The 27,473-nt window shown below is 41.3% G+C and overlaps 1 protein-coding gene across 2 annotated transcripts; it reads right to left on the reverse strand.

The window, feature by feature from the left end:
* Positions 1-280: 280 nt before the first annotated feature.
* LOC4814938 (uncharacterized) lies at positions 281-26,825 on the reverse strand. Of its 2 annotated transcripts, none has more exons than XM_001354973.4 (5): positions 26,545-26,825; positions 25,482-25,853; positions 2,496-3,966; positions 2,229-2,420; positions 281-2,171 (listed from the first exon to the last, which is right to left on the reverse strand). In XM_001354973.4, exons 2-5 carry the CDS (start codon positions 25,560-25,562, stop codon positions 1,963-1,965), a joined length of 1,953 nt encoding a protein of 650 aa, XP_001355009.4. In that variant the 5' UTR covers positions 25,563-25,853; positions 26,545-26,825; the 3' UTR covers positions 281-1,962. The 2 variants fall into 2 exon arrangements, with proteins under 2 accessions (XP_001355009.4, XP_033238185.1); XM_033382294.1 differs by having other exon boundaries at positions 25,482-25,857.
* Positions 26,826-27,473: the final 648 nt, after the last annotated feature.

Consider the following 27,473-nt stretch of genomic DNA (forward strand, 5'->3'; position numbering starts at 1 on the left):
TTGGCATGATATCCTATGACATTCTATCTTCCAACTTTGTTTGCCTTTGGATGATAAAACATTATCATTGCTGTTGATGATCATCCACCCAGTGGAGGAGCTGCTGGTGGTAATGGCTCTTTTCACACTTCATAAAACAGTAGTAGGGAATGTTCTTTGATTAGGAATTTTACAGAATTCGCCTTCCCCCCCTCCCTCCACTTATTCATTATCTTTCGAAACTTCAACCTTTTCGATTGAAACCACCCGAAGAACCGAAGAACACACTTTTTTCGTCTCGTCTTGTTCATCACTTTATTCTCTTCATTAAATAATCATATAGTTCTTAATGTATACATATATGCATATACTTGTATATCATTCAATATCTTGGGCACCAAATCAATACCACAAAAGTTTGCATCGTATCAAAACCTCTCTCTCCCTCGAACTCTCTCTTTCTCTCACTTTTCACTTTCTGTCCCGAAAAACAAATGAAACCTTTAAGTACACAAAATATGCTTAAAATTCTATTTATTTTAAGTAGTATATCTGAATGTTGTTCTTGTTGTAGTAGTTTTGTTTTTATTGCTTATCGTTTTGGATAATTTAAAATATCTTACAGTTAGGTGGGGGGCATGCAACAAATGTCCTACAGGTAATTAGGCACTTTCCATACAAATTTCGTCTTTTTTTTTCCCGGCCAGGTGGGTGAAAATTTGATTTGATTTTTGCTGGGATATACTGCAAAAACCAGCAAAAAAAAAGCTCATGTAAAAAAGTTTCTTACAGCCAGCCACCAGACGGAGCCACTTGCTCAACGGCCAAAGTTGGCCACATGTAGTTGGCCCATGAGTCTCCAGGTGTCGCCACACTGGCTTCTTCAGTTGTGTCGTTGGGATTTTGTATATATTTTTGTGTGTGTGGCGGGGTGGCGGGGCGTTCATTATTCATTTCTGTACTATATTTGTATATATTCTATATGTTCTGGGGGTGGCTTGACCAATTTGTCGATACGAAATCAACGCCTTTCGTAAAATTGTGAGAAATCGGCTCGAAAAAGTTAGTTCTTCTGAAATCGAAGCAAACAATATAAAACTAGCTTAGATCTAAATGGGCATGCAAATATATAATATAATATTTAGGTTTTGGGCACATTTATAAGGCTCTCCTCATATTCTCATTGATCTTACAAGCACAAGGAACCATCGTTTTGTAATTTTTGTTTTATATGCTTAGAGGGGGGCGTATACAATATTCTGGCATTTGGATTGGCATCAGAATTGAAACGATATTGATCTGTTTTAATGTTTATTCCTTAGTATATATATATATATATATATTATATTATAGTATAGTATATATATATTTATATCAAATTGGCGAAAAAAAAGCCACACACACACAGAGAAAAATTGGTCCTTGTATAAGTAGGTTATTTCTTGTATACCGCCTTCTTTCATTCCTTAAGGTACATTTTAAAGCCCATTAATTTCTATCAACTTCAACTCTCATTTTCTTACGATATATACGATATACGATATATGTATCTACTCTCGTATATGTGTGTGTGTGTGTGTGTATTTATGGTGTATGTATTAGTTTATCATCTAAATTAGAAACTATCTTTGAACTATCACATACAAGTTCACTAAATAAACGACAAAAAGAGCGAGAGAACAAATCGGAAATCAAAGCGAAACCAAAAAAAAAAAAAATCAATCAACAGGGCGAAATTACAATACAAAATAAATGGTAATTCCTTAATCATTAAATCATTTAGAAAACAAAAAGAACAAAGCACACAATTAACTAAGTTTTTAATACATTTTGTGTGGGGAAGTGTGTGGAAGGGGTGTGGGATGGGGGTGTGGGTGCGAATCCCCTCACTACAGCGCGAGCGAGCCTTGTCTTCCTTATAAATATAGTAGCTCATATCGAATCCTTCTGCATTTTGTTTCGTTTTGTTCCCCAGCTTCCATTTTACAACTTGACATCGTGCGTGGTCCGCGTGGGCGCTCCTGCTGCTGCCGAATCCTGCGTGGGCACCTGTGCGGCATCTGCAGTGCGGCGGCGCGCATTTAGGAACTCCACCAAATACTCAATGCCCCAGGCGAAGGCGCACAGCATAATGCAGAAGCTCTGGGTATGTATGCAAATGGGATAGCTGTCAGTCAGATCACGGATGAGGCCTAAAACAAGCATTTTCGATTATTTTTAGGACTAGGATGGGCAGTGTGTGGTCTTACCAATCAGTGGCCCAAAGGATATCACAAACAGTGCCTTGCCCACCAAATGCCAGCCAAAGGCGGATGGCAGCTTCTCCAGCGAACAATACTCGGAGACGGTGAGCGTGAAGTTGCTCAATGCCGAGCCACGGAAGAATCCGCAAATCGATAGCCAAATCATCAGCTGTGTCCAATCGGTCTGCTCTGCCATGACTACGGAAGCGAGACAATCAATGTTAATGCCAAAGGTCAAAGGATCCCCCTCAGATCACTGGGCTGGGCACTTACTTGAACGTGTTAGAGCCACAAAAATGATGGAAACCAGAAAAATGGTACGCTTCCTGATTGTGGTCCTATCGAAGATCGGCGGCAAGACAATCCGTGCTGCGATATCCGTGATGGCCGTGATTGACAGGCAAAAGGCCACATCGGTCTTTTGGTATCCCAGATTGGCGAAAAAGAACGGCGTCACCATCTTGAAGTTCATCTCGGCCACATAGAAGATGGACAGACCGAACAGGAGATTGAGGAACATCTTGTCCTTGAGCATGTCAATGTCGAGGAGATCGGCAAACCGGCGCCAAAAGCCCGGCTTTTTGGGCTTCTTCTTTTTGGCCTCCTCATCGGCAGCGGCGGCGAGAGCGGCCTCCGTCTGCTTGTCCAGCTCCGTGGGCTTCATTTTGATGAAACTGTCGCGATGTCCGCCAAGGACAATGCTGCCGGTGGCGGTGCCAACGCGTCGCAACTCGCGGTCGTTCTGCTCGAACTCATCGTCGCCGGTGTTGAGGTGCACTTGCAGAATGGAGCCGGTGAAGTCCATGTAGGAGAGGTTCGAGGTAACCGAGGCCTTGCGACAGCGCAGCTGCGTGGCATTGATCTCCGCCTGCGAGGTGTATGCGCCATCGGCACCGGCCCCATGGGCCGCCGACTGTACGCCCGCCAGGGACATGATCCGCGGAAATGTGGGTCGCTTGGGTATGCCCAGGCGAGAGCCATTCATGGTGTTCATGGCCATCTCCGAGTAGTTCTTGCGCATCGAGTGCTGGTGGGCGTGATGCTTGTGGAACAGCAGGGTGTTCATCTCGGGCAGAGCATCCTCCTCGTTGCCATCCTCTTTGATCACCTTGAAGTCGGGCGGCGAGGCCGCCGACGCAGCCACACCGCCGCCACCCAGCTGCAGTTGGGGCTGGGGTGTCGGCAATGCCGATATACACATCAGCTCCTCATCATCGAACTCCTCCTTCATGTGCCACTTCACCGGCTGCAGCAGCACCGAACCGACAGTGGCGTTAAGCGCGACTCCCGCCAGCAGCAGGACAGCGCCCTGAAAGTCATATGCCTCCAGCAGGATCCTCACCAGCTGCGGCATGATCAACATGCCAATGGCCGTGCCAGCCATCGAGAGGCCCACCGCCTGTCCGCGCTTGTGCTTGAAGTAGTGATTCAATGCCACAAATGCCGCCGACGTGGACAGGCCCACACCGATGCCATTGATCACCGAATAGGTGCTCAGAATGTGCGCCATGCTGGTGGCCGGCGATGTGAGGGCCAGGCCCAGGCCGCAGAGCAGGGAGCCGGCAATGGCCACCTTTCTGTAGGAGAACTCCTTCAGCAGTGGCCCGACAAACAGCCCCGAGAAATTCATGCAGACGTCCAGCGCACTGATGATCACCGCCGCCCCAGTGGTGCCCACATTGAGATCCTTCAGGGTGTCGCCAAACAGTAGACCGAAAGATGGCTCTATGGAGCGTGTGGCCAGCTGTAAGTAAAAGCGGATCAGAAACGGATTAGAATCAAGCCTATTTATTATATTTTTCTCATTTGGCAGCCAAATAGACTTTGTTACTAATTTAATTTATATTTTTTTAGGCCAATTTGTCGTTCGTCGGCTAATCTGCCAGCACCGCGTGATTTATCAGCCAATCGAGCGAGATAGAGAGAATACAAATACTTCGACAGAGAGAGGACCAACGTCATTAAATGGATAATCGCAAAACCTTATCAATGGAAGGCCTGAGCGCCCTGCGGGTGAGTCCCAGAGTGAGAGAGAGAGAGAGTGAGCGGGACAGAGGGACCCTGTGAGTGGCCCGTTTCCTATCATGAATGCACTCCATGCCGAATACCCTCTTGTTCGAGTATACCCTTATCGATTGTGCAATGCGACATTTGGCCATCAGCTGAATGGGGCAGTCACTCATTATCAGGGCACGGACACACAGGGCCCTCTCTCTCTTTCTATCTGTCTCTGTCTCTATCTCTATCTCTATTGATGGATCCAGCAATCAGCAGCATTGATTGATGGATCGTTGTTCCTTACATTTCAATGTCCGATTGCGATTGCCAAACGCTTTGCAAACATTGTTGTATTTGCCATAAAATATTAATGCCATTTGGTTCGGATTGGCAAACCCCATTTCCTTATTACTAATTCTCACATCAAGCTCGAAACATTTCCAACAATTTTTCTAGTCTCTAATTGGTGGAAATTGTTGCCTTTGCAATTATATATATTTTTTTGAATAATCACTGATAAGAAAATGTGTGCTTTAGTCACTTTATGTACGTACTGCCTTGTACATGATTATAATCGGGGACTTCCCAAGGGTAACAGATAGCTTTCCTTCTCATTATATACCATAATTCTTTTAAGAACATTTTCAAAGAACATATAAACTACATAACCTACAAAGAAATACCTCCTTATGTAAAGCTTTTGATGGGTTCCATTTAAATTGAAGCCATATCCCTTGGGATACTGTACCCTCAATATTATACCCTAATTAATTGACAATATGTATTCATTTATTTTGTATTATTTACTGCCCATTTATCCAAGCATTTTGCCCCGTTCTAGGCACGCTTTAGCCTTTAGCTCAAATTATTATAATGATGATTGGCTGACAAGTAAATGCGGACTAACTCGGACAGTCTTCGGCTTTTCCTTCAACAATTTACATTGCAAATTACAACGAATTCGTGGCCTCCCCTCCCCTGCACTCCTCCTCCTCCACTCCTAGTCAGAGACTCCCCGAGATATGCATAGATTGTTGTCGCTCTTTATTCTTTGGGTTTGATGGGGGTGTTCGTTCTTGAGAGTGTTTTGTATTTGCTTTTGCGATTATATTGATATTGATTGTGTGGGCTGTGCGCTCGTTCTGGGGGTCCTCTAATTTTTATAGAGCGTATCCGGGGCTACCTCCTCTATACATACAGATGTGGAGCTCTGTCGCTCTGTCATTCGGTAATTGCTTGATAATTGAGTTATCAGAAAACAACAGGCACCAGCACGCGCTCGACAAGTGCTTCGAATACCTTTCAGTGTTCCCCATTCTGGGACTGGGACTGGGAGGCACTAGGCTTTCTTTAATTGAGTTTATATGATTTTTATGATTTTGAGATTGGTAAATTGTTTGCGATACCATATTTGGGTTTAGTTTTTGTGGCACAATCACGAGTATATGCTTTATTTATCAATCATTTCGGTTAAGGGATCTTTAGACTTTGATTTTTTGATCTGTTTATTAAAGCATTTCGCATACAAGCATAACTTTCAATATCTTAGAGCCCCATATTGGAGCCCCTAGCTATCGAATTTTTAATTTACACTGGGACTCTGGTAGAATCGAAATCTTATAGACCTATCCTTCATTGCAGTATAGGTAATAAGGGACCACCTTTTGGGGATCTCTTTTGGGTCTTGGCTTACCCTTACCCTTACGTAGGTGAAACCACGCCCAGCCTGACCCTTTTTGGGTTGTATTCCATATTTATACATAGATGTATCACTTTGCCATGCCTTATCCCACGAGCTGTTTCTTAAGATTATAGAACCTAATATTTACCATCACCTGAATTTAATTTTTGTAAATTGTTTTCTTTCCTTCTTTTCTGTATTTCTCGTTAGTTGTTGTCTTATCTTCAGCCATTTATGGTTGAATTTATAAAGATTATGAGATCTACTTGAATCCTTCATATGATCCATATAACCTTTTGTCATCTCCTCTTAACGCAAATATCAGTCCATCAATCTCTTCAACGAATCTTCCATTAAGGGAATTTTGCAAAGGAATTTATTTTGGAACAAAGGAAATATCAAATCTGTGGATTGTATTTCCATTTTACTCAAACCCATGCCGCCACGTCTGTTTTCATTTTCATTTTCATTTTAAATTTCAATTTGCTGCTGGCTTTCTGTAATCTGTAAATATATTAGACATATACTATATATGCGTCTACTTTTAGTACATATATTTTTGGTTTCTTATTGCCTTTTTGTGTGCTTGTGGAAATTGTTTATTAGCTTTTCAGTCGCACACCCCATAGATACATATGTATCCCCCATCTATACATGTGTACATAGTATATAGTATATATCGTACTTGTATTATTTCACTAGCCTTTTGTTGGGTTTTTAGCGAAAAACAGCAAAAGGCAAACAAAACCCAACCAGAGACCGACTCAAAAGAGCTCGTGTGACTCGCTTTTTGGTAGGAGAACACCTTTTTAATGCTCCAAATCAGTTATATATAGGGGGGCATGGGCAGGGGCAGGGGTAGGGGCAGGGGTAGGGCTGATCTTTGCACAATTAGATGCTAAATTATTTTTAAACATTTTTCGTGCAATATTTTTGAATTCAATTTACAGGTGGCTGTCGTTTGCTGTGCAACTAACGTGACACTTGAATGTACGCTCCCCGCCACGTAATAGCCATAGATACAGATACATTTACAGATACATATACATACTCTATATATATGGAAAATATTACTTAACACGAGCACACGTTGTCGCCGTTTTTGTGACAAAAAAAAAGTAGGTTTCCAGCAACTTTCGTTATTTCGCAAAATCTATTAATAAGCCAACAAATCGGCCTCTTTGATGATTTATGGCTATGGCTTTGGCTAAACGATTTTAAGGCCAAGACATTACCGATCTGGTTATAGAATCTTTGCTGAAATCACGCCTCAAAGGAAAAATATATTTCGATGCCGAAAAGATAGATCTTTAGATACAGATCTGGGAAATCCTACTACTACAGGGGGGACTGGAACCACATTTAATTACTGTACAATTGTACACCCCCTCCCCAATAAACGCAATTGTATAGTTTACCTCCGCCATTGCATGTATTCTTAGTCTGTAATTAAATATTTAATCGAAGCCTGACAATTGGAGGCCTCTCTCTTTTTGCCCCTTGTGGCACCTTGTTGACATTTCAATCATTCAAAAAAAAAAAACCCATGTCACCCCATGGGGCCTTTGCGAATATTTAAATTGCAAAATCGTTTCTAATTAGAGGAGTTCTTGCCGACCCCCTGAGAAGCCCTGCAGCTGCGGTACGTAAAAGGGACTTTCTTTTGGACTTCTTTTTGTTTCTTCTCAGCAATTGCCTCGTTTATTATTATTTGATCCCACCATCAGTCTTTGGATGATATGTCTAGCCAAAAATTGTATGGAATCTATCTAGCAATTGCATTTTTCAGCAGGAAATTTCTATACAGAACATGGGTTTAAATTGTCCCCTGTTTGCGATTTTTCTCTCCACTTCTCGCAGTGAAAGGTTAAAGTTTGCATGGCCCTTGGGAAGCCCTTAATGAACCTTAATGAGCATGATTCCACAAAAGTTTCCACAGCTTTGTGTATCTGTATCTGTGTGTATCTCTTTGCATATGTATATTAAAACTGAAGCCGGTTGATGTTTCTGTTTTTTTTTTTTTTTTTTTTTGAAATGTGCTTTTAGCGTGTTATCATTTATGAGTTTCAAAAGCTGATGACGTTCTTTCCTTTCCCCATTTCTGTGTGGCAAATGTGGCAAAGCCGGGCAGCCAGCCAGTCGCTGGGGGCCAGTGGCAAAGTGGCACGCAGTGCGGGGCTTTGGCTGTGGTCAAAACGGCTATGGTGATGACTACTGACCATCGTGACGATGTCCATGGACGTCACAACTACCCCTGCCACCTCGTGGGTGGCGGCTGCCACGGCAACTGTCCGTCGTTGGGTATTTTTTTTTGCTTTCGGGGCTGACTGACCATCGTTCGTCGTAAATCAAGTCCATCTGTCCTATCGATTTCCCATTACGTTTTGCGTGGCATTTATTATGCCTTCAACTAGATATTTCATCATTTTCCAGTGTCCATGTTTCCGTGTGTGTCCTGGCCTTTCCTGTATCTGCCCATCTTTTGTCCTTCAAAAACTTGAACTCAACATTTGAATGGCTGGACAGACGGATGGATGGATGGATGGGTGGGGCGGGTGCTCTAATTTTCATTGCGTTTTCGTGTGTTGTGTTCTCCAAGAAATATATAATTGAGCAAAAGCCCAGACCATCCCCACTCGCAGTGTGGGTAGTGTTTTGTTTCCGGATTGTTATTGCCCCCCCGCCCTGCCCGGCCCTGCTGCTCATTTATAAGCCCGGAATTAACTTCAGTAATTGGTGGGGGGTAATCATCCCAGCCCATACCCCCCCACACACACACACACTGGGAAATTTTGTGCCATCAATCTTCAAGCGAATTGAATCTCTCTGATTTGTAATTGAATATTAAATGGTAATTGGCCTGCAATAGATATTGCCATGGAACGAAATTGATTCCAAGTCCATGCAAACATTTTAGTAATTGTGGAGTTTTTTTTTCAAGCAACAATATAAAAAACATCGAAAATTTTAAGCCTTTTTTTTTTTACAATTTTTAATATGTTAAGAAATATGAAATTTGTGAATTTACAGGAATTAAATTTCTTAATTTTTAAGATTCATTTTTACTTTTTAATTTTTGACTATAAAATTCTATACAATTTGGAGGAATATAATTAAATTTACAAAATAATAAAATAAAGTTACCAATTGTTTTTTTTTTCAATAAAATTAAAATTTATAAGAATATAACTTTTTTTTTTAATATTTTAGGAATTCAAATATTTTTTTTTTAGTTTCTAGAGTTAATTTTTTTTTTTGAATTCAATTTCCCATTTTTAAGAATTAAATTCACAAATTTTACCAATAATATTCCTTATTTCTGGGAATTATATTTAAAAATTTTACAAAAAAAATATCCACTTTTGAAAAAATGTATTTGCTCATATTTAAGAATTTAATACATACTTTTTAGCAATTTAATTTGCAGTATTTTGGGAACAAGTTGCTGCTAAATATTGTTTGGAGACTGGTTTTAAATTCAAGGATATGGACGGAGGGAGGGAAGGATTGATGGGTGTTGCATATGCCACTGGATGGTGCAGCTCACGTCCAAAAATATCCATGAAATCCTCTTAAATTCGAGGTAGTTTTTACTCACTGTTTCTCTGCCGCTTTTGAAAGTAAAATTTATCAGCATCGAATAGAAATTCAATATTTGGTCATTTCATTTGAAAATGAAAGCCCCGAAAGCCATTTTGCCAATGCTGCTGCTGCAACTCCGTGTCGGTGCATGTTTCAATCAGCTTTTGGGCCCAAAATAACGTTCAATTACGCCATCCATGAAATGCATTCTGGCCCCAAAAGGACCTCTAAACTCGAATATACTACTGCTGAAACCAACCGAGTGACAAAGGGGGGCAGAGAGAGAGAGAGAGGAAGGACATCCGTGCAGCCACAGAAACAGATGGGTGCCTGTGGTTGGCTTCTCTTTGTGCGTGTATGGAGGGGGCGGAACCCCTGGGGCTGCTCCCAGGCGTCGCCATGCCAATTGCAGACTCCCCCCTCCTCATTGTCATTTCAATGCATTTCACCTGCTGTTCTGGGTCCAGCTCCGGCTCCGGTCCGGTCTGTTTGGATCGGATTACCCAGCAGCAGAGCAGAGCTACCTTGAATATTATTTAAGATGTAAAATTTCCAATAGGATTTGCATGCGCACACAATTTAGCTGCTGGTTTTACATTTAACGAGGGTCCCCGAGAGCCCCGGGAGCCCCAAGAGCCCCGGGAGTGCCTTCAACTTTAACTTCAAGTCGAGTCAAGGGGTTATTGCTATTGTTGTTATTGTTCTTAAATTGTTGAATATTAATTTGCGTTCATTAAAGAGCAAAAACATACACAATATATAAATGCGTTCGAAATTGAAATGAAATTGTTGCCGTCTCTCTCTCTCGGTCTCCCTCTCTCCCTCTCTCTGGGTCTCGCAGCAATTGAAGCAATTAAACTGTCAAGTACATTTTCACTACCGCCACAGCATTTGTTGTACTCTCGCTGTGAACTCAACTCAAGACTCGATACTCGATACTCGAATCTGCAACTGTATCTGTAAATGTATCTGTAAATGTATCGAAAAGCAACTCAACTGAAACGCAATGAAGGGGGGAAGGAAACGCACCAAACATTTCAATTTCAATTAAAAATAAATTATATATACAGAAACAATTACAAAAAACAAAAGCTGTAAAGCTGAACTCGAAATTCAATTCAGCTGAAAACCAAACCGAACCGATCCGAACCGATCCGATACGAATGGTATATATATCGTATACGGCGGATATCGAGGGGCGGATGGGGGCGGAACGATTGGGGTTAGCAATCATGTGATTTATCCAGCAGACACAACAACGATCTCAGAGATGCATCCAGCAAAAGATACACAGATCCCAAAAGATGCTCAGGCCCACAGATACATCCACAGATATCCCCCCCATCAAAGATGCAGCAGCAAAAAACAGCTGTTTTTCTTTTTGTTTCGATTTTGGTGCAAACGGGTTTCCCCTGAGCATTGCCCTCCCTCCATTGTCTGCCTGCCACTTGCCACAGAGTCACGTGATTGCCAGCGATCGAAGCTGCATCAGCTGCTTGACAAACCAGATCTGCACTCGGAGAGAAAGAGCGAGATACAAGATACCAGATACCAGATACAAATAGATAGAGAAAGACATACATATATATGTAGCTAGAGGGAAGAGCCGTCACATGTGCATTTGACTATTGACATTGATTGGAACTCGTTGTTGCAACGCTGCCATTAATTTCCCCTTCCTTTTCGTATCTTTTATCTGGTATTTTGCATCTTGTATCTTGTATCTTGTATCTGACTTGTGGGCCTCGATCACGTGATGCGGGTATGAAAGGAAGCCCGCCATGGCTCCCAGGCTCCCTACAATAAGTAGCCACATCTCCATTTTCGTACTTCTGCCAATAATTAGCATTGAAAATATGCAAATACTCGTGTGCGGGACTTAACATTCCTTTTGGAGATAGATCTCTCAGCATATGCATTAGCATTTCCAATTCCATTTCCATCGTGCTGGCACTTTGATCCCATTTTAGCAGTTGTTAAAATTTCATTAGCATCCATAGAGCGCGCAGCACACTTCCTCGCCCGATCATATCAGATTGGATCGATCGTGCTGCCGATCTCCAAACCGATCCGATCGTTTGGTTTTAGCATTCACCTGCGAATGCCGTTTTTGGGGGGGAATTGTGTGTGTGCTTAAGATCTTGTTTGCATGAGACTTTCATGAGATCGATCGATCGATCCGGTGTGATCGATCTGGCCATCACACACACACATCACTCGTCGAACGGGTGTTCGTATTCTGAAATTCTCTATACGTTCCTGTTTCTCTTTCTGTTACTATTTCGTGGTCTAGTTCATTCTATTTATTGTTTTTCTCGCGCCTGGCACTCGGAATTTGTCAAAGAAATTAGCTCTCATTTGCAAAAAAAAAGCAACAACAAACAAAACAGAGGCCACAACCCACACACAGAGCAAAACAGACGACGACAATTGTTCAAAGAAACAAAACGTCACAAATTTAACGAAAACAAAATATTGAAATTCTTACAAATTTATTGCGTGAATGAAATGGTAGGAAAATGGTAGGGGTTTTGAGGGGAATCAAGGAAGAAATATGCCACAGCACTCCCAAATTTGGCCGATTGGAATTTCTTCATTGAAACATTTTTTGAATACATAATATGCCTTTTGGGGCATACTTCTTGACCTCTCAAACGAAATGGGCAAAACGAAATTTTCCAGCAGCACAGATACACTCGCATTTTGGGAAATGTTCTAATTGGCTTTCGATGCCACTTCAAATATATATATGTGTGTGTGTGTGTGTGTTGTATATGTCCCCATCCATATATAGATTGCTCGATTGCTGCCGAAAGCATGCCGGATATTTTGTATGACGTATTCTCAAGTCGAGCCAAGTCCAGTCGTCCGAGCATGCGTTTGATGAATGCTAAATGACTGTCGATCAGTCAGTCAGACGGTGATTCAGTCGTTAAGTCGTTCAGTCACTCAATCGTCTGCTTTCCAGCCAATTGATCCAGTCATTCACTCGATCATTCACTCTGTCGCTTGGGTGCCTGCCTTACATGGCCAGTGCTCTCTGTGGCCTGGGGCTGTCTCTGAGTGCTCTCCTAATCACAAAACTCCATGTATTCTAATTATCAATTAAGACAATGTGCTAAATGTTAAGGCTTAATTGCTATGCTTTTGTCTTTGGTTCATTGTCGTGTCGTCGTCGGTGGGTATTTGGGCGGGGAGTGGGTATCAATCGCTTCGATTGTCTAGACCCGAATCAGAAAAATAAAGAGTGCTAATCGTGCAGCTGATAATGATAACAAAAACCCAAGCAAAACTAGCAAAAAACAAATCTATGACGACTACTCTCTTGTACACATACATATATTGTATATGTGTGTAGGTGTGTAGGTGTCTAGGTGTGTGTGTGTGTGTGTGTGTGTGTGTGTGTGTGTACGTTGTATAATTTACTTTCTGTTTGTGTTTTTAGTAAATTGGCACAGCGTCAACAGCCGAAGAGAAGGTGGAATTGGTGGCAGAAAATCTTCAAATAGAAAAACGAAAACCACGGGACAACGCGACAATGGGATACCCTACCCTGATAATTAGAGAGAGGCAGAGAGAGAGAGCGAAAGAGAGAGAGAGGGGGAGATAAATGCTAAGCCACTCTGGGAGAGTGATCAAAGCAGCCACATATGTACACATTCCGAATATAATACCCTGGTAATCTGGTTTACTCTGGGAATCATGAAATCTTCAACGCTCCTACTGCTAAGCCACTGTGTGAGAGAATAGGCTCGAAGCACACTCCGTATGTAATCAACATGTGTGCACATTTCTGATACCGATTCGTTTCTGGCCAGATATCCAAAGAGTAGCGGTGGCATGACCAGAGAACCGATCCGATCCATTTACTTGAGTTTCATTATTGCGTTGACACTGAATGCAAAATCAAGATACCTATGTATATATACTATATATCATTCAATTTGCTTTACACAAAAAAAAAAAAAAAAATAGAGATATCGAAAGCAGACAAGACAGACAGACAGACAGACAGGCAAGAGTCTCGTTCCGTGCAAAGTCCACGCGAGAAATCTTTGGATTTCATTTGGCGTTTTCGGAAATTTGTATCAAAATCGTTTTTGATTCATACTTTCAACAATATTTGCGCGATTCTTCGAGGGTACGAGGGTATATTTGTGCAGCTGCTACCAAAAATGAAAGCGGCAAATTCAGTAAATAAGAAAAAAATATTTTGTTCTTTAAGAAAAAGAGAGGAGTCACTTTGGGACTTGCACCTTCTTTGGTTTCACCATCGACCGATAACGCCCCATTGCCAATGGGCTATCTGATAATTTCTTATGCAACTCTTTCGTTGTCTTTGCCTTTGTTTTTGCCTCTGTCTCTGTCTCTGTATCTGGCTTTGACCCAACGACTGACAGGCTGAGACAGACAGGAAAGAGTCTGTTCGAGTCGCTGGAGCGAAGAATTCAATTAAAAGAAATTTGTATTGCAAATGGAAATTGACTTTGTTGACAGATCCGACAGTTCTGACAGATTGTGGAGGAGGTCTGTAGATCACATAACAATATTTCGCATTTAATTTGAATTTTAGCCATCATTTTATTCCAATAGATATCTAATCGAAGGATATTTATTCCCCTCCCAACAATGGTTTAATCGGGTTTCGGAAAGTCATACATTACTGCGGTTAGGAGCAATCATTAGCCCAGCCACAAAGCCAGCCAACTATCCGTGGGATATCTAGTTCGTTGGGCGAATAAACGAGTGCGAATAGCCGCCGGGTCAAATGGTCCAGAGTTTTCAGATCCTCAAATACAATATGTATTATTTGAATTTCATATTGATTTGGTGGATTTGAAAACTTTTCACTTAAGAACACTTGATACAAGTCTCTATCTTAACGAATATTTTTCGTTGTTCTCCCTACCAGAAAATCAGACAAAGAGTAAGCGAGAAAAAAAAACCGAAATTTTAGGAACGAGTGATTTCGATTCGTTAGGGCAGAATATATTTCATGGGCTTATATTTGTATTTTTGCTCGGACATTTATCTACAATTTGAACGTCATAGATGGTTGCAGCATAAATAGAATTATCAGCCCCAAAACCAACCATGAGCTCTCCGATCCGCGGGTGAAAGTGCGCTAAAATGATCTGTAATCCTCGTTGGTATATAATAACGCGCCCGAACCCACCACACCCGACATTTTTCCCATATCTCGACTATATGCCATATCTACACATATATTGGTGCGTTTCCACTCCTAAGATTTGAATATTTCTTGCGATAACTGAAACCCTTTTTTCATTCTTCCATGGGATATATACGTATATATCCCATATCCCTTTCTGATTTTAGGGAGTCTGCAAACCTGCCAGAGAGGGTTTTTGGTTTATCCTATGTGCTGTGGTTTATGTACAATTCGAAAGTCATATGCCACGGCGGATAGGAGCAATCATTAGCCACAAAGCCAACTATCCGTGGGATATCTAGTTCGTTGGGCGAATAAACGAGTGCGACCGAGTAACCGGGTCAAATGGTCCAGAGTTTTCAGATCCTCAAATACCATATGTATTATTTGACTTTCATATTGATTTGGTGGATTTGAAAACTTTTCACTTAAGAACACTTGATACAAGTCTCTATCTTAACGAATATTTTTCGTTGTTCTCCCTACCAGAAAATCAGACAAAGAGTAAGCGAGAAAAAAAACCGAAATTTTAGGAACGAGTGATTTCGATTCGTTAGGGCAGAATATATTTCATGGGCTTATATTTGTATTTTTGCTCGGACATTTATGTACAATTTGAACGTCATAAATGTTTGCAGCATAGATAGAATTATTAGCCCCAAAACCAACCATGAACTCTCCGATCCGCGGGTGAAAGTGCGCTAAAATGATCTGTAATCCTCGTTGGTATATAATAACGCGCCCGAACCCACCACACCCGACATTTTTCCCATATCTCGACTATATGCCATATCTACACATATATTGGTGCGTTTCCACTCCTAAAATATGAATATGCGATAACTGAAACCTTTTTCATTCTTCCATGGGATATATACGTATATATCCCATATCCCTTTCTGATTTTAGTGAGTCTGCAAACCTGCCAGAGAGGGCTTTTGGTTTATCCTATGTGCTGTGGCTTATGTACAATTCGAAAGTCATATGCCACGGCGGATAGGAGCAATCATTAGCCACAAAGCCAACTATCCGTGGGATATCTAGTGCGTTGGGCGAATAAACGAGTGCGAATAGCCGCCGGGTCAAATGGTCCAGAGTTTTCAGATCCTCAAATACCATATGTATTATTTGACTTTCATATTGATTTGGTGGATTTGAAAACTTTTCACTTAAGAACACTGGATACAAGTCTCTATCTCAACGAATATTTTTCGTAAAATAATCTGTAATCCTCGTGGGTATCCCCGGAGCTGGTACTTTTATCCGCTTCATCAGCAGGCAAGTTTTTTGATTTCTTTATGCTTGGCAAGTAGATATAGCTATGCGCTTAGTACCCATCATACGTGACATTAAGTCCAATCCGAACAGGGAATCAATAGAGAGTTATATAGTTTATAGTTGGCCCGGTTCCCAGCACATGTATGTTGAATTAAATATCATATTGTACTGCGACTCGGGCCAATTATTAGCTCAAGACCAGCCGTGTACGAAAAGACCCCGGACGACAATCATTGGAAGTCCGGTACTTTTATCCAGTGTACCAGCTCATAAGTGATCTCATTTCTCCGTCATCGGAGGAGGTCTGTACATCGTATAACATTCGCATTTAATTTGAATTTTAGCCATCATTTTATTCCAATAGATATCTAATCGAAGGATATTTATTTCCCTCCCGACAATGGTTTGATCATGGTTTAATCGGGTTTCCTCTATGCTCTCTGCTTTCTGCTGTGTCGACGACCTCCAAGCGAATCGAATACCAAATTATACGACATTGTATCTGTATCCATATCTATTGTATATATTTACATATCTATAGGTGTGGTAGTATTGCCTCTCTCATCCGATATTTGCTATTAGATATGTGGTCACGTGCCTGCTAATGGCTTCGGGGCTTTTTTGTGAATGGGGGAGGTGGTCCCAGGTTTCAGGTTCTGCATTTTGTTGCCAGTTTGCTCTGTATCTGTATCTTTATCTCTGCCCCAAGAGACTTGCAGACAGACAGACGACGGGCGGCTTTCTTTGTCTTATAGTGTTCCATTTTTTTTTTGATCAAACAAGTTCCTGGTGCGTTTCCACTCCAAAGATATGAATATTTCTTGCGATAACTGAAACCTTTTTCATTCTTCCATGGGATATATACGTATATATCCCTTATCCCTTTCTGCTTTTAGGGAGTCTGCAAACCTGCCAGAGAGGGCTTTTGGTTTATCCTATGTGCTGTGGTTTATGTACAATTCGAAAGTCATATGCCACGGCGGATAGGAGCAATCATTAGCCACAAAGCCAACTATCCGTGGGATATCTAGTTCGTTGGGCGAATAAACGAGTGCGACCGAGTAACCGGGTCAAATGGTCCAGAGTTTTCAGATCCTCAAATACCATATGTATTATTTGACTTTCATATTGATTTGGTGGATTTGAAAACTTTTCACCACATATACATCCCAACCCCAAGAGATATATGTATGTATGCCTATTCATTGAAGCTCGCACGTTCGTCGGGTATTCCAATATATAAAGTGGTTCGATATCTTAAGACTGGGATGCCTGGTGGAGGGATATACTCGGCGTGTTTTTTATGTACCATTCTGCCATTTTCATCCAAAAATAATATACATACGAGTATATCTACATAGGTGTCCTACGATCTGTCGTTGTTCGATATTTTCAAGTGCTTCAGAGACCAAATAAGTGCGCACTTGTGTCCAGAATAGAATATATGACACTTCAGAGATACATATGTATACAGAGGTGCTCATAGACTTAAGCTAGTGTGCGTTCTAGTACAACAATAACCAAGTTATGAAAATATATATTCAGGGAAATATTTTAAAAATCTGAAACCATCTCCAAAATGTCATGCTCATATACTTAAGCCACTTAAAAAAGTTAAAAGCTGACCAGTATTCCTCGTATTTTTAATAAATTTACTTTAATATCGAGTGCGATGACCTCTCTGCTTAAGAACAGTGGAGCAACGCTTTGGTATTGAATCTACAAGACTTTCGCACTGCTGAGGTGTTAAAATGCGCCACAGAGCATATTCACAAAGGTCCCAATTTTTGAAAGTTTAATGTCTTTAGAAGGGATGGTAAACTATATGTACGACGTCCTCCACCGTTGAAGATGGTGGCGCTTCGATCATGGTCTGGGGCTGTTCCATCGCATCACATGTACATATTTCGCCGTCGCGGCCCCTGACAACAAGGTTCTTGAGAGTCATGTTGTTTTTTTGCAGCATTCCAGCCTCAGAGGAAGATAATTTATTGTTTGGTGTTTGGTGCTTGATGCGTGATGTTTAATGGGTTCGCTTTCGGATGGATTTCGAGTTGTATAAGGTTCAAGTGCTAATTTGCCTCGTAAATGATTTAAAAGGCGATTAAACGTGCGGCCGGCGGACCCAAAGATAGTGGATTGCTGCTGGATGTGTTGTCAACGCGCTGCGAAAACAAACAAAAGTTCCGAGCTGCGATTAGTTCGAGCTGCTAACTGTTAACCGTCAACCGTTCACCGTTCATCGTTAACCGTGTGCTCACATAATCGACTGATCGGCCGCCTATCAGGCGATATCAGGCAGCGATCTAACCCCGATCCGATTCCACACCAAACGCGAAGGAGCTGCAGGTGGAGTGGAGGAGCATTTCCGATTATGATTACAAGCTTTGTTTTGTTTTCAATTTCGCACCTACCCTTCCCAGGAATTAATGATGATGCTGATAATGGGAGAATCGATTTAATTTGACCAACTCTCATTCCACTCTCATAATATCAATCGTTTTTACAGATTCCCCTGCACAGATTTAAGATCTATGCATTGATAAATATTCACTGAGACATTCACTGACTCCTCCATCAACAATCAATTGGTCTATACAAATGGTCTATAGCTTTCCTGGCTCTCGGCTCTATATGCTTTGTTTATTTATACTATATAGAACTGAGCAACAGGTAAATTATTTACCACCAAACCATCTATAAGACATCCGTTCCGAGAGTGGATATTCTTTTCGGATTAATGGAGCTCAGGACAACTTTGGACCTTATAAAGTGTCCCAGTTCTTAGATTTTGTTTATATCTTAAAGCTAGAATACTCGATACAAGTATCAATCAACGAATATTTTTCGTTGTTCTCCCTACCAGAAAATCAGACAAAGAGTAAGCGAGAAAAAAAACCGAAATTTTAGGAACGAGTGATTCCGATTCGTTAGGGCAGAATATATTTCATGGGCTTATATTTGTATTTTTGCTCGGACATTTATGTACAATTTGAACGTCATAAATGTTTGCAGCATAGATAGAATTATTAGCCCCAAAACCAACCATGAGCTCTCCGATCCGCGGGTGAAAGTGCGCTAAAATGATCTGTAATCCTCGTTGGTATATAATAACGCGCCCGAACCCACCACACCCGACAATTTTCCCATATCTCGACTATATACCATATCTACACATATATTGGTGCGTTTCCACTCCTAAGATTTGAATATTTCTTGCGATAACTGAAACCCTTTTTTCATTCTTCCATGGGATATATACGTATATATCCCATATCCCTTTCTGATTTTAGTGAGTCTGCAAACCTGCCAGAGAGGGCTTTTGGTTTATCCTATGTGCTGTGGCTTATGTACAATTCGAAAGTCATATGCCACGGCGGATAGGAGCAATCATTAGCCACAAAGCCAACTATCCGTGGGATATCTAGTTCGTTGGGCGAATAAACGAGTGCGAATAGCCGCCGGGTCAAATGGTCCAGAGTTTTCAGATCCTCAAATACCATATGTATTATTTGACTTTCATATTGATTTGGTGGATTTGAAAACTTTTCACTTAAGAACACTTGATACAAGTCTCTATCTTAACGAATATTTTTCGTTGTTCTCCCTACCAGAAAATCAGACAAAGAGTTAGCGAGAAAAAACCGAAATTTTAGGATCGAGTGATTCCGATTCGTTAGGGCAGAATATATTTCATGGGTTTATATTTGTATTTTTGCTCGGACATTTATGTACAATTTGAACGTCATAAATGTTTGCAGCATAGATAGAATTATTAGCCCCAAAACCAACCATGAGCTCTCCGTTCCGCTGGTGAAAGTGCGCTAAAATGATCTGTAATCCTCGTGGGTATCCCCGGAGCTGGTACTTTTATCCGCTTCATCAGCAGGCAAGTTTTTTGATTTCTTTATGCTTGGCAAGTAGATACAGCTATGCGCTTAGTACCCATCATACGTGACATTAAGTCCAATCCGAACAGGGAATCAATAGAGAGTTATATAGCTTATAGTTGGCCCGGTTCCCAGCACATGTATGTTGAATTAAATATCATATTGTACTGCGACTCGGGCCAATTATTAGCTCAAGACCAGCCGTGTACGAAAAGACCCCGGACGACAATCATTGGAAGTCCGGTACTTTTATCCAGTGTAACAGCTCTTAAGTGATCTCATTTCTCCGTCATCGGAGGAGGTCTGTACATCGTATAACATTCGCATTTAATTTGAATTTTAGCCATCATTTTATTCCAATAGATATCTAATCGAAGGATATTTATTTCCCTCCCGACAATGGTTTGATCATGGTTTAATCGGGTTTCCTCTTTGCTCTCTGCTTTCTGCTGTGTCGACGACCTCCAAGCGAATCGAATACCAAATTATACGACATTGTATCTGTATCCATATCTATTGTATATATTTACATATCTATAGGTGTGGTAGTATTGCCTCTCCCATCCGATATTTGCTATTAGATATGTGGTCACGTGCCTGCTAATGGCTTCGGGGCTTTTTTGTGAATGGGGGAGGTGGTCCCAGGTTTCAGGTTCTGCATTTTGTTGCCAGTTTGCTCTGTATCTGTATCTTTATCTCTGCCCCAAGAGCCTTGCAGACAGACAGACGACGGGCGGCTTTCTTTGTCTTATAGTGTTCCATAGATAACGCGCCCGAACCCACCACACCCGACATTTTGCCCATATCTCGACTATATGCCATACCGACATATATATTTAATTTTGATCAAACAAGTTCCTGGTGCGTTTCCACTCCTAAAATATGAATATTTCTTGCGATAACTGAACCCCTTTTTATACCCGATACTCAAAATGAGTATTGGGGTATATTAGATTTGTGGTAAAAGTGGATGTGTGTAACGTCCAGAAGGAATCGTTTCCGACCCCATAAAGTATATATATTCTTGATCAGCATCAATAGCCGAGTCGATTGAGCCATGTCTGTCCGTCTGTCCGTCCGTCCGTCCCCTTCAGCGCCTAATGCTCAAAGACTATAAGAGCTAGAGCAACAATGTTTTGGATCCAGACTTCTGTGATATGTCACGCGCCTAGATCTCAGAGACTATAAAAGCTAGAGCAACCAAATTTGGTATCCACACTCCTAATATATCGGACCGAGACGAGTTTGTTTCAAAATTTCGCCACACCCCCTTCCGCCTCCGCAAAGGATGCAAATCTGGGGATATTCACAAATCTCAGAGACTATTAAAGCTAGAGTAACAAAATTTGGTATTCGCACTTCTGTTAGATCTCTCTATAAAACCTTTATCTCAAAATTTCGGCCCACCCCCTTCCGCCCACACAAAAGGACGAAAATCTGTTGCATCCACAATATTGCAGACTTGAGAAAACTAAAAACGCAGAATCATAGATAACGACCATATCTATCAGATTGCTGAATCTGGATCAGATCAGATCATTTTTATAGCCAAAAGGAACAAATCAATTTGCACTGGCTACGCAGCGCCCGACGTCACGCTCAGACTGACAGAAAGTCTCTCTCGCACGCACTCTTCGTCGTGTCGTTTAATAATATAAGCGGCGTCTGCCGGAGGGGAGCCATACTGACTTAGTATCGGGTATAACCGTAGAGTTGCGGTGTCCGCAGCAACTCACAACGTTCCCCCTTGTTTCATTCTTCCATGGGATATATTCGTATATATCCCATATCCCTTTCTGATTTTAGTGAGTCTGCAAACCTGCCAGAGAGGGCTTTTGGTTTATCCTATCTGCTGTGGTTTATGTACAATTCGAAATCCATATGCTACGGCGGATAGGAGCAATCATTAGCCACAAAGCCAACTATCCGTGGGATATCTAGTTCGTTGGGCGAATAAACGAGTGCGACCGAGTAACCGGGTCAAATGGTCCAGAGTTTTCAGATCCTCAAATACCATATGTATTATTTGACTTTCATATTGATTTGGTGGATTTGAAAACTTTTCACTTAAGAACACTTGATACAAGTCTCTATCTTAACGAATATTTTTCGTTGTTCTCCCTACCAGAAAATCAGACAAAGAGTAAGCGAGAAAAAAAACCCGAAATTTTAGGAACGAGTGATTTCGATTCGTTAGGGCAGAATATATTTCATGGGCTTATATTTGTATTTTTGCTTGGACATTTATGTACAATTTGAACGTCATAAATGGTTGCAGCATAAATAGAATTATTAGCCCCAAAACCAACCATGAGCTCTCCGATCCGCGGGTGAAAGTGCGCTAAAATGATCTGTAATCCTCGTTGGTATATAATAACGCGCCCGAACCCACCACACCCGACAATTTTCCCATATCTCGACTATATACCATATCTACACATATATTGGTGCGTTTCCACTCCTAAGATTTGAATATTTCTTGCGATAACTGAAACCCTTTTTTCATTCTTCCATGGGATATATACGTATATATCCCTTATCCCTTTCTGATTTTAGGGAGTCTGCAAACCTGCCAGAGAGGGCTTTTGGTTTATCCTATCTGCTGTGGTTTATGTACAATTCGAAAGTCATATGCAACGGCAGATAGGAGCAATCATTAGCCACAAAGCCAACTATCCGTGGGATATCTAGTTCGTTGGGCGAATAAACGAGTGCGACCGAGTAACCGGGTCAAATGGTCCAGAGTTTTCAGATCCTCAAATACCATATGTATTATTTGACTTTCATATTGATTTGGTGGATTTGAAAACTTTTCACTTAAGAACACTTGATACAAGTCTCTATCTTAACGAATATTTTTCGTTGTTCTCCCTACCAGAAAATCAGAAGAGTAAGCGAGAAAAAAAACCGAAATTTTAGGAACGAGTGATTTCGATTCGTTAGGGCAGAATATATTTCATGGGCTTATATTTGTATTTTTGCTCGGACATTTATGTACAATTTGAACGTCATAAATGGTTGCAGCATATATAGAATTATTAGCCACAAAACCAACCATGAACTCTCCGTTCCGCGGGTGAAAGTGCGCTAAAATGATCTGTAATCCTCGTTCGTATATAATAACGCGCCCGAACCCACCACACCCGACATTTTTCCCATATCTCGACTATATGCCATATCTACACATATATTGGCGCGTTTCCACTCCTAAAATATGAATATGCGATAACTGAAACCTTTTTCATTCTTCCATGGGATATATACGTATATATCCCATATCCCTTTCTGATTTTAGTGAGTCTGCAAACCTGCCAGAGAGGGCTTTTGGTTTATCCTATGTGCTGTGGCTTATGTACAATTCGAAAGACATATGCCACGGCGGATAGGAGCAATCATTAGCCACAAAGCCAACTATCCGTGGGATATCTAGTTCGTTGGGCGAATAAACGAGTGCGAATAGCCGCCGGGTCAAATGGTCCAGAGTTTTCAGATCCTCAAATACCATATGTATTATTTGACTTTCATATTGATTTGGTGGATTTGAAAACTTTTCACTTAAGAACACTGGATACAAGTCTCTATCTCAACGAATATTTTTCGTTGTTCTCCCTACCAGAAAATCAGACAAAGAGTAAGCGAGAAAAAAAAACCGAAATTTTAGGATCGAGTGATTTCGATTCGTTAGGAGAGAATATATTTCATGGGCTTATATTTGTATTTTTGCTCGGACATGTATGTACAATTTGAACGTCATAAATGTTTGCAGCATAGATAGAATTATTAGCCACAAAACCAACCATGAGCTCTCCGATCCGCGGGTGAAAGTGCGCTAAAATGATCTGTAATCCTCGTGGGTATCCCCGGAGCTGGTACTTTTATCCGCTTCATCAGCAGGCAAGTTTTTTGATTTCTTTATGCTTGGCAAGTAGATACAGCTATGCGCTTAGTACCCATCATACGTGACATTAAGTCCAATCCGAACAGGGAATCAATAGAGAGTTATATAGCTTATAGTTGGCCCGGTTCCCAGCACATGTATGTTGAATTAAATATCATATTGTACTGCGACTCGGGCCAATTATTAGTTCAAGACCAGCCGTGTACGAAAAGACCCCGGACGACAATCATTGGAAGTCCGGTACTTTTATCCAGTGTACCAGCTCATAAGTGATTTCATTTCTTATAGCGAGTACACTCGGTAGACCTACACGTTCATTCTCCATCATCGGTCAAGGGTCAATACTGTTCCCTTTGGCGTGTGTCTACTGGGTGATCAATAATGATTACTATTTCGGATATCTTTTGACTCCTACTATTTTAACTCCATAGTGTTTTGGTCTAACCTCCCAGGGATGAATAGGAAATAGCTCCAAATATACTCTAGCCTTTATAGTCGCATAAGCCATTAGTTTTATTGATATCTTAATATTCGAAATGTGATCTTAAATGTTGTACCGATTCGATATTTGTGGCCACGCCCCACCACCCATTGAAATGTCTTCGCCTTTGCTCTGTTCAGATGTAGATGTACGTGTATGTAGGCCTAAGTGCTCCAACAACGAACACAAAATAGAGAATCAGTGAAAACTAGCCGAATTTCTTGTACCCTTTCGTTTGGCTTTCCTCTGATGGTAACATAATTCGAAATGAGAGGCTGGATTTGGTGTGAGTTCTTGTGATACAAAACGAAGATACCCGCTGCAAAAAGGGTATACAACACTCGAGACGCATTTCCGATATCACGCGTCTGGTGCGTGACGACCGAAAGCAGTGCCCCGCAACAGTACATGAGCATTGTAGAGCCCGATCCCCCAGAGGGGAGCAGAGCAGAGCCGAGCCGAGCCGAGCCGAGCCCAAAACGAACGACTCAATGGCCATGATCGGATCGGAGTAGACTCCTTTTATTTTGTTCGTTTTGCCTCCCGCCTCTGCTCTTTGTTCCTCATTCTCTCTCCTTCTTTGGGAAAAGCAGCTGTTTCTTGGCTGCTGTCTGCAGCAGGGGGTGCAGATACACAGCTACACAGATACACCTTGGTGTACACACACACACACACAGGAGCACAAAGGAAAGGAAAGACAAGTTGCACTATAGGACAGAGACCACCAGGTACATACATAGATGGATGACTGGTCGGTCAGACATGGCATGGAACTGAGAAATTGGTTTTCCTTTTTTCACTTTTTACCAACAATTAACCCAGTAGAATCCCTCTAATGCAATAGATTAGCTTTTGTATTTATGATTTGATTAAATGTCTACATATGTATCCGCAGTATTTATTGGCCACAATAATATTTATTAGAGATGGCCCATAAATCGCCATGTAAGCATTTCAGATATAAACATATTAAATTTGGTCATATTTCAATTGAAGCTTATCAAATGAGAACTACCACATACACAGGACAGGGAACAGGGAACGGGGAACAGGGGCAACTTGGTAACTAACCTATCCTAAGTGCAAAACCATTAATACACCAGGAAAAAGGGGGGATACGAGTGAAGCAAGTAGTCTGCAGGATGAAAGAGTTTTACACCCGCCGAGTGATTGGCTTTCTTTCCTTTCTCTTGACGGCTAATTAATTGGAATGTGTGGTTATACATAGTATGTATGTATATATATTTGTATGTACATATATATTAAGGTGGGACTTACGTTGACCAAACTAACGCCAAAGCAGGCAACCCAACCCCAGCCGCCATCGGGGGCCACTTTTCTTGGTTGTTTCGTTGTCATTTTTCCACCTTGTTCTTCTCCTTCTCCTTCTCTTGCTCCTCCTCTAACTTTTTCAGCTCTATTTTATGCCGTTTCGGTTTCGGTTTCGGTTTCTGTTTCTGTCTTGTGTTCTTTGTTGTGTTCTCGCCTTCTGTCTCTGTCTTTCTCCCGCTGGTATCTTCTGGCTCGTTCTTTTGTTGTTCCTTCCTTCGTTCGCTTTTGTTGCTTTGGTTTTTTGGCTTTAAGGTGTTCTGTTCTGTTCTGCGTTGTTCTGTCCGTGTTCCGTTCCGTTCTCCGGGCTCTCCTCTCCGTCTATCTACATATATGTATAATTTATGGTATATATAGATTTATGGATATTTTCTTTTTACGTTGTTAAATGTTCTTGTTTCGCTTTTTTTTTTTTTGGCATCTGCTTTAATTATTTTTTTCCATTTGTTGTTATTTTACTTTTTTTGACATTTTTGTTCGGTCTTTGATTTGTAACACACTCGAAAAAAATTTTGAAAATAATTTTTTGCAACTCTTTTCTTTATATATTTGTATATTTTTTTTCTTAATCCAATATTCCCTCCTTTTTGTAGGAGGTTTTTATGTATACTTTATTTTGTTGTTAAATTTTTGATCAGTCTGCGTTGAATGCTGATTTTTCAGAGTTTTTTCTTATCACATTGAAATTTTAATATACTTCTTATAATTTATATAGTATATCTGTGTTATATTTTTTTTCCAGGGGGAAAATCGCGGCGTTACGGTGGAGCGGGAAACGTATGTTTTCTCTCTTTTTTTTTTTCGTTCTTTTTTTTTTGGCCTGTCGCTAATTCTGTTTTTGTTTTGCTTTGCTCTGCTGGTTTCTGGTTTTATTCCAGCTGTTTCAACCGATTCTTCTTTTAGTTCTAGCCAGCGGACGACGGTTCGGGGGTTCGGTTTGAGTCGATTCGATTCGATTCTCCCTTTCGTTGGCGGCGGTGGTATATTGAAGGGGGGTGCAGGGGGTACCGACCTACGTTGTTGCTCTGCTCACAGCTCACAGCGCGGGTTCTTGCCGTTTGGTAGCGTGGTCGCTTTATACAGCGCTATTTATTACAAAACAAAAAACAAAAAGAAGCGGTGGGGCCCAAAGGGGGGTGGCACTCGCTCTCTCTCTCTCTCTCGCTCTCTTTACACTCGTCTTTGCCTTCTTCGATTTCGATTTCGATGAGCTACGCGCTCGCGCTGTTCGATTGAAAGTCTCTCTCTCTCCATGTACAAACCACTAATATTCACTGTTTCTTTTTGCTAACATGAGTGAGCTGCTTCGCTTGTACCCAATCTGCGAGCAAGCAACTCACTCATGTTAAGTACTTTGTATACCCTTAAAGAGGGTACTCTCCTATTCAGCAAAAGTTTGTAACGCTGTTAATGGACTTTTGATCAGCATGAAGTATGATAAGGCGACTCGGTATGGTCATAGCCGTCCTTCTGTCTGTCGGTCGGAATCAATGAGAATCATTGTCGAAATTGGCCGGATATGGTGGAATTGCATATATCATGTAGGGTCCACAGGAGAGAGCAGAGCCTGTTTGATAGATATAGACATTGGTAAATAGCTCCTCCAAATTCCAGGGTATAAAAGCCTCGGCACGACGAAATTGGTTTCCTTACGAGGGTTTTTTTTTAACATGAGTGAGACTGCCTTGCCGCCTGCGCCAGTCCCGTTGACTGCGCTGCCTTCCACCCACCAAAGGCAACAAAAAGAGAGCGAGTGAGTGGGAAGTAGCAAGTGTGTGTGAGAGAGTGAGTACGTCTGGTTAAACAAGTGTTCGTCTGTGTGTGTTTTGTTTCAAGATCGTATAAGCAAAGAGAGGGTAAGAGAGAGAGAGAGAGGGAGGGTGAGCTGCTGCTGCTCCTTCTCTCGCCAAAATCTAGCAAGGCGTATTTATACAAGGTAAG

Source organism: Drosophila pseudoobscura, chromosome X (assembly GCF_009870125.1).
Source record: "Drosophila pseudoobscura strain MV-25-SWS-2005 chromosome X, UCI_Dpse_MV25, whole genome shotgun sequence".
NCBI classification, from domain to species: domain Eukaryota; kingdom Metazoa; phylum Arthropoda; class Insecta; order Diptera; family Drosophilidae; genus Drosophila; species Drosophila pseudoobscura.

Bases quoted from the DNA above. Each gene is read 5' to 3' on its own strand.
- LOC4814938 (XM_001354973.4), bottom strand. From the start codon at position 25,562: ATGACAACGAAACAACCAAGAAAAGTGGCCCCCGATGGCGGCTGGGGT. The intron at 3,967-25,481 runs GTAAGTCCCACC...TTTTACTTACAG, and splicing joins TTGGCGTTAGTTTGGTCAAC to CTGGCCACACGCTCCATAGA. The intron at 2,172-2,228 runs GTAAGACCACAC...TGCTTGTTTTAG, and splicing joins ATCCTTTGGGCCACTGATTG to GCCTCATCCGTGATCTGACT.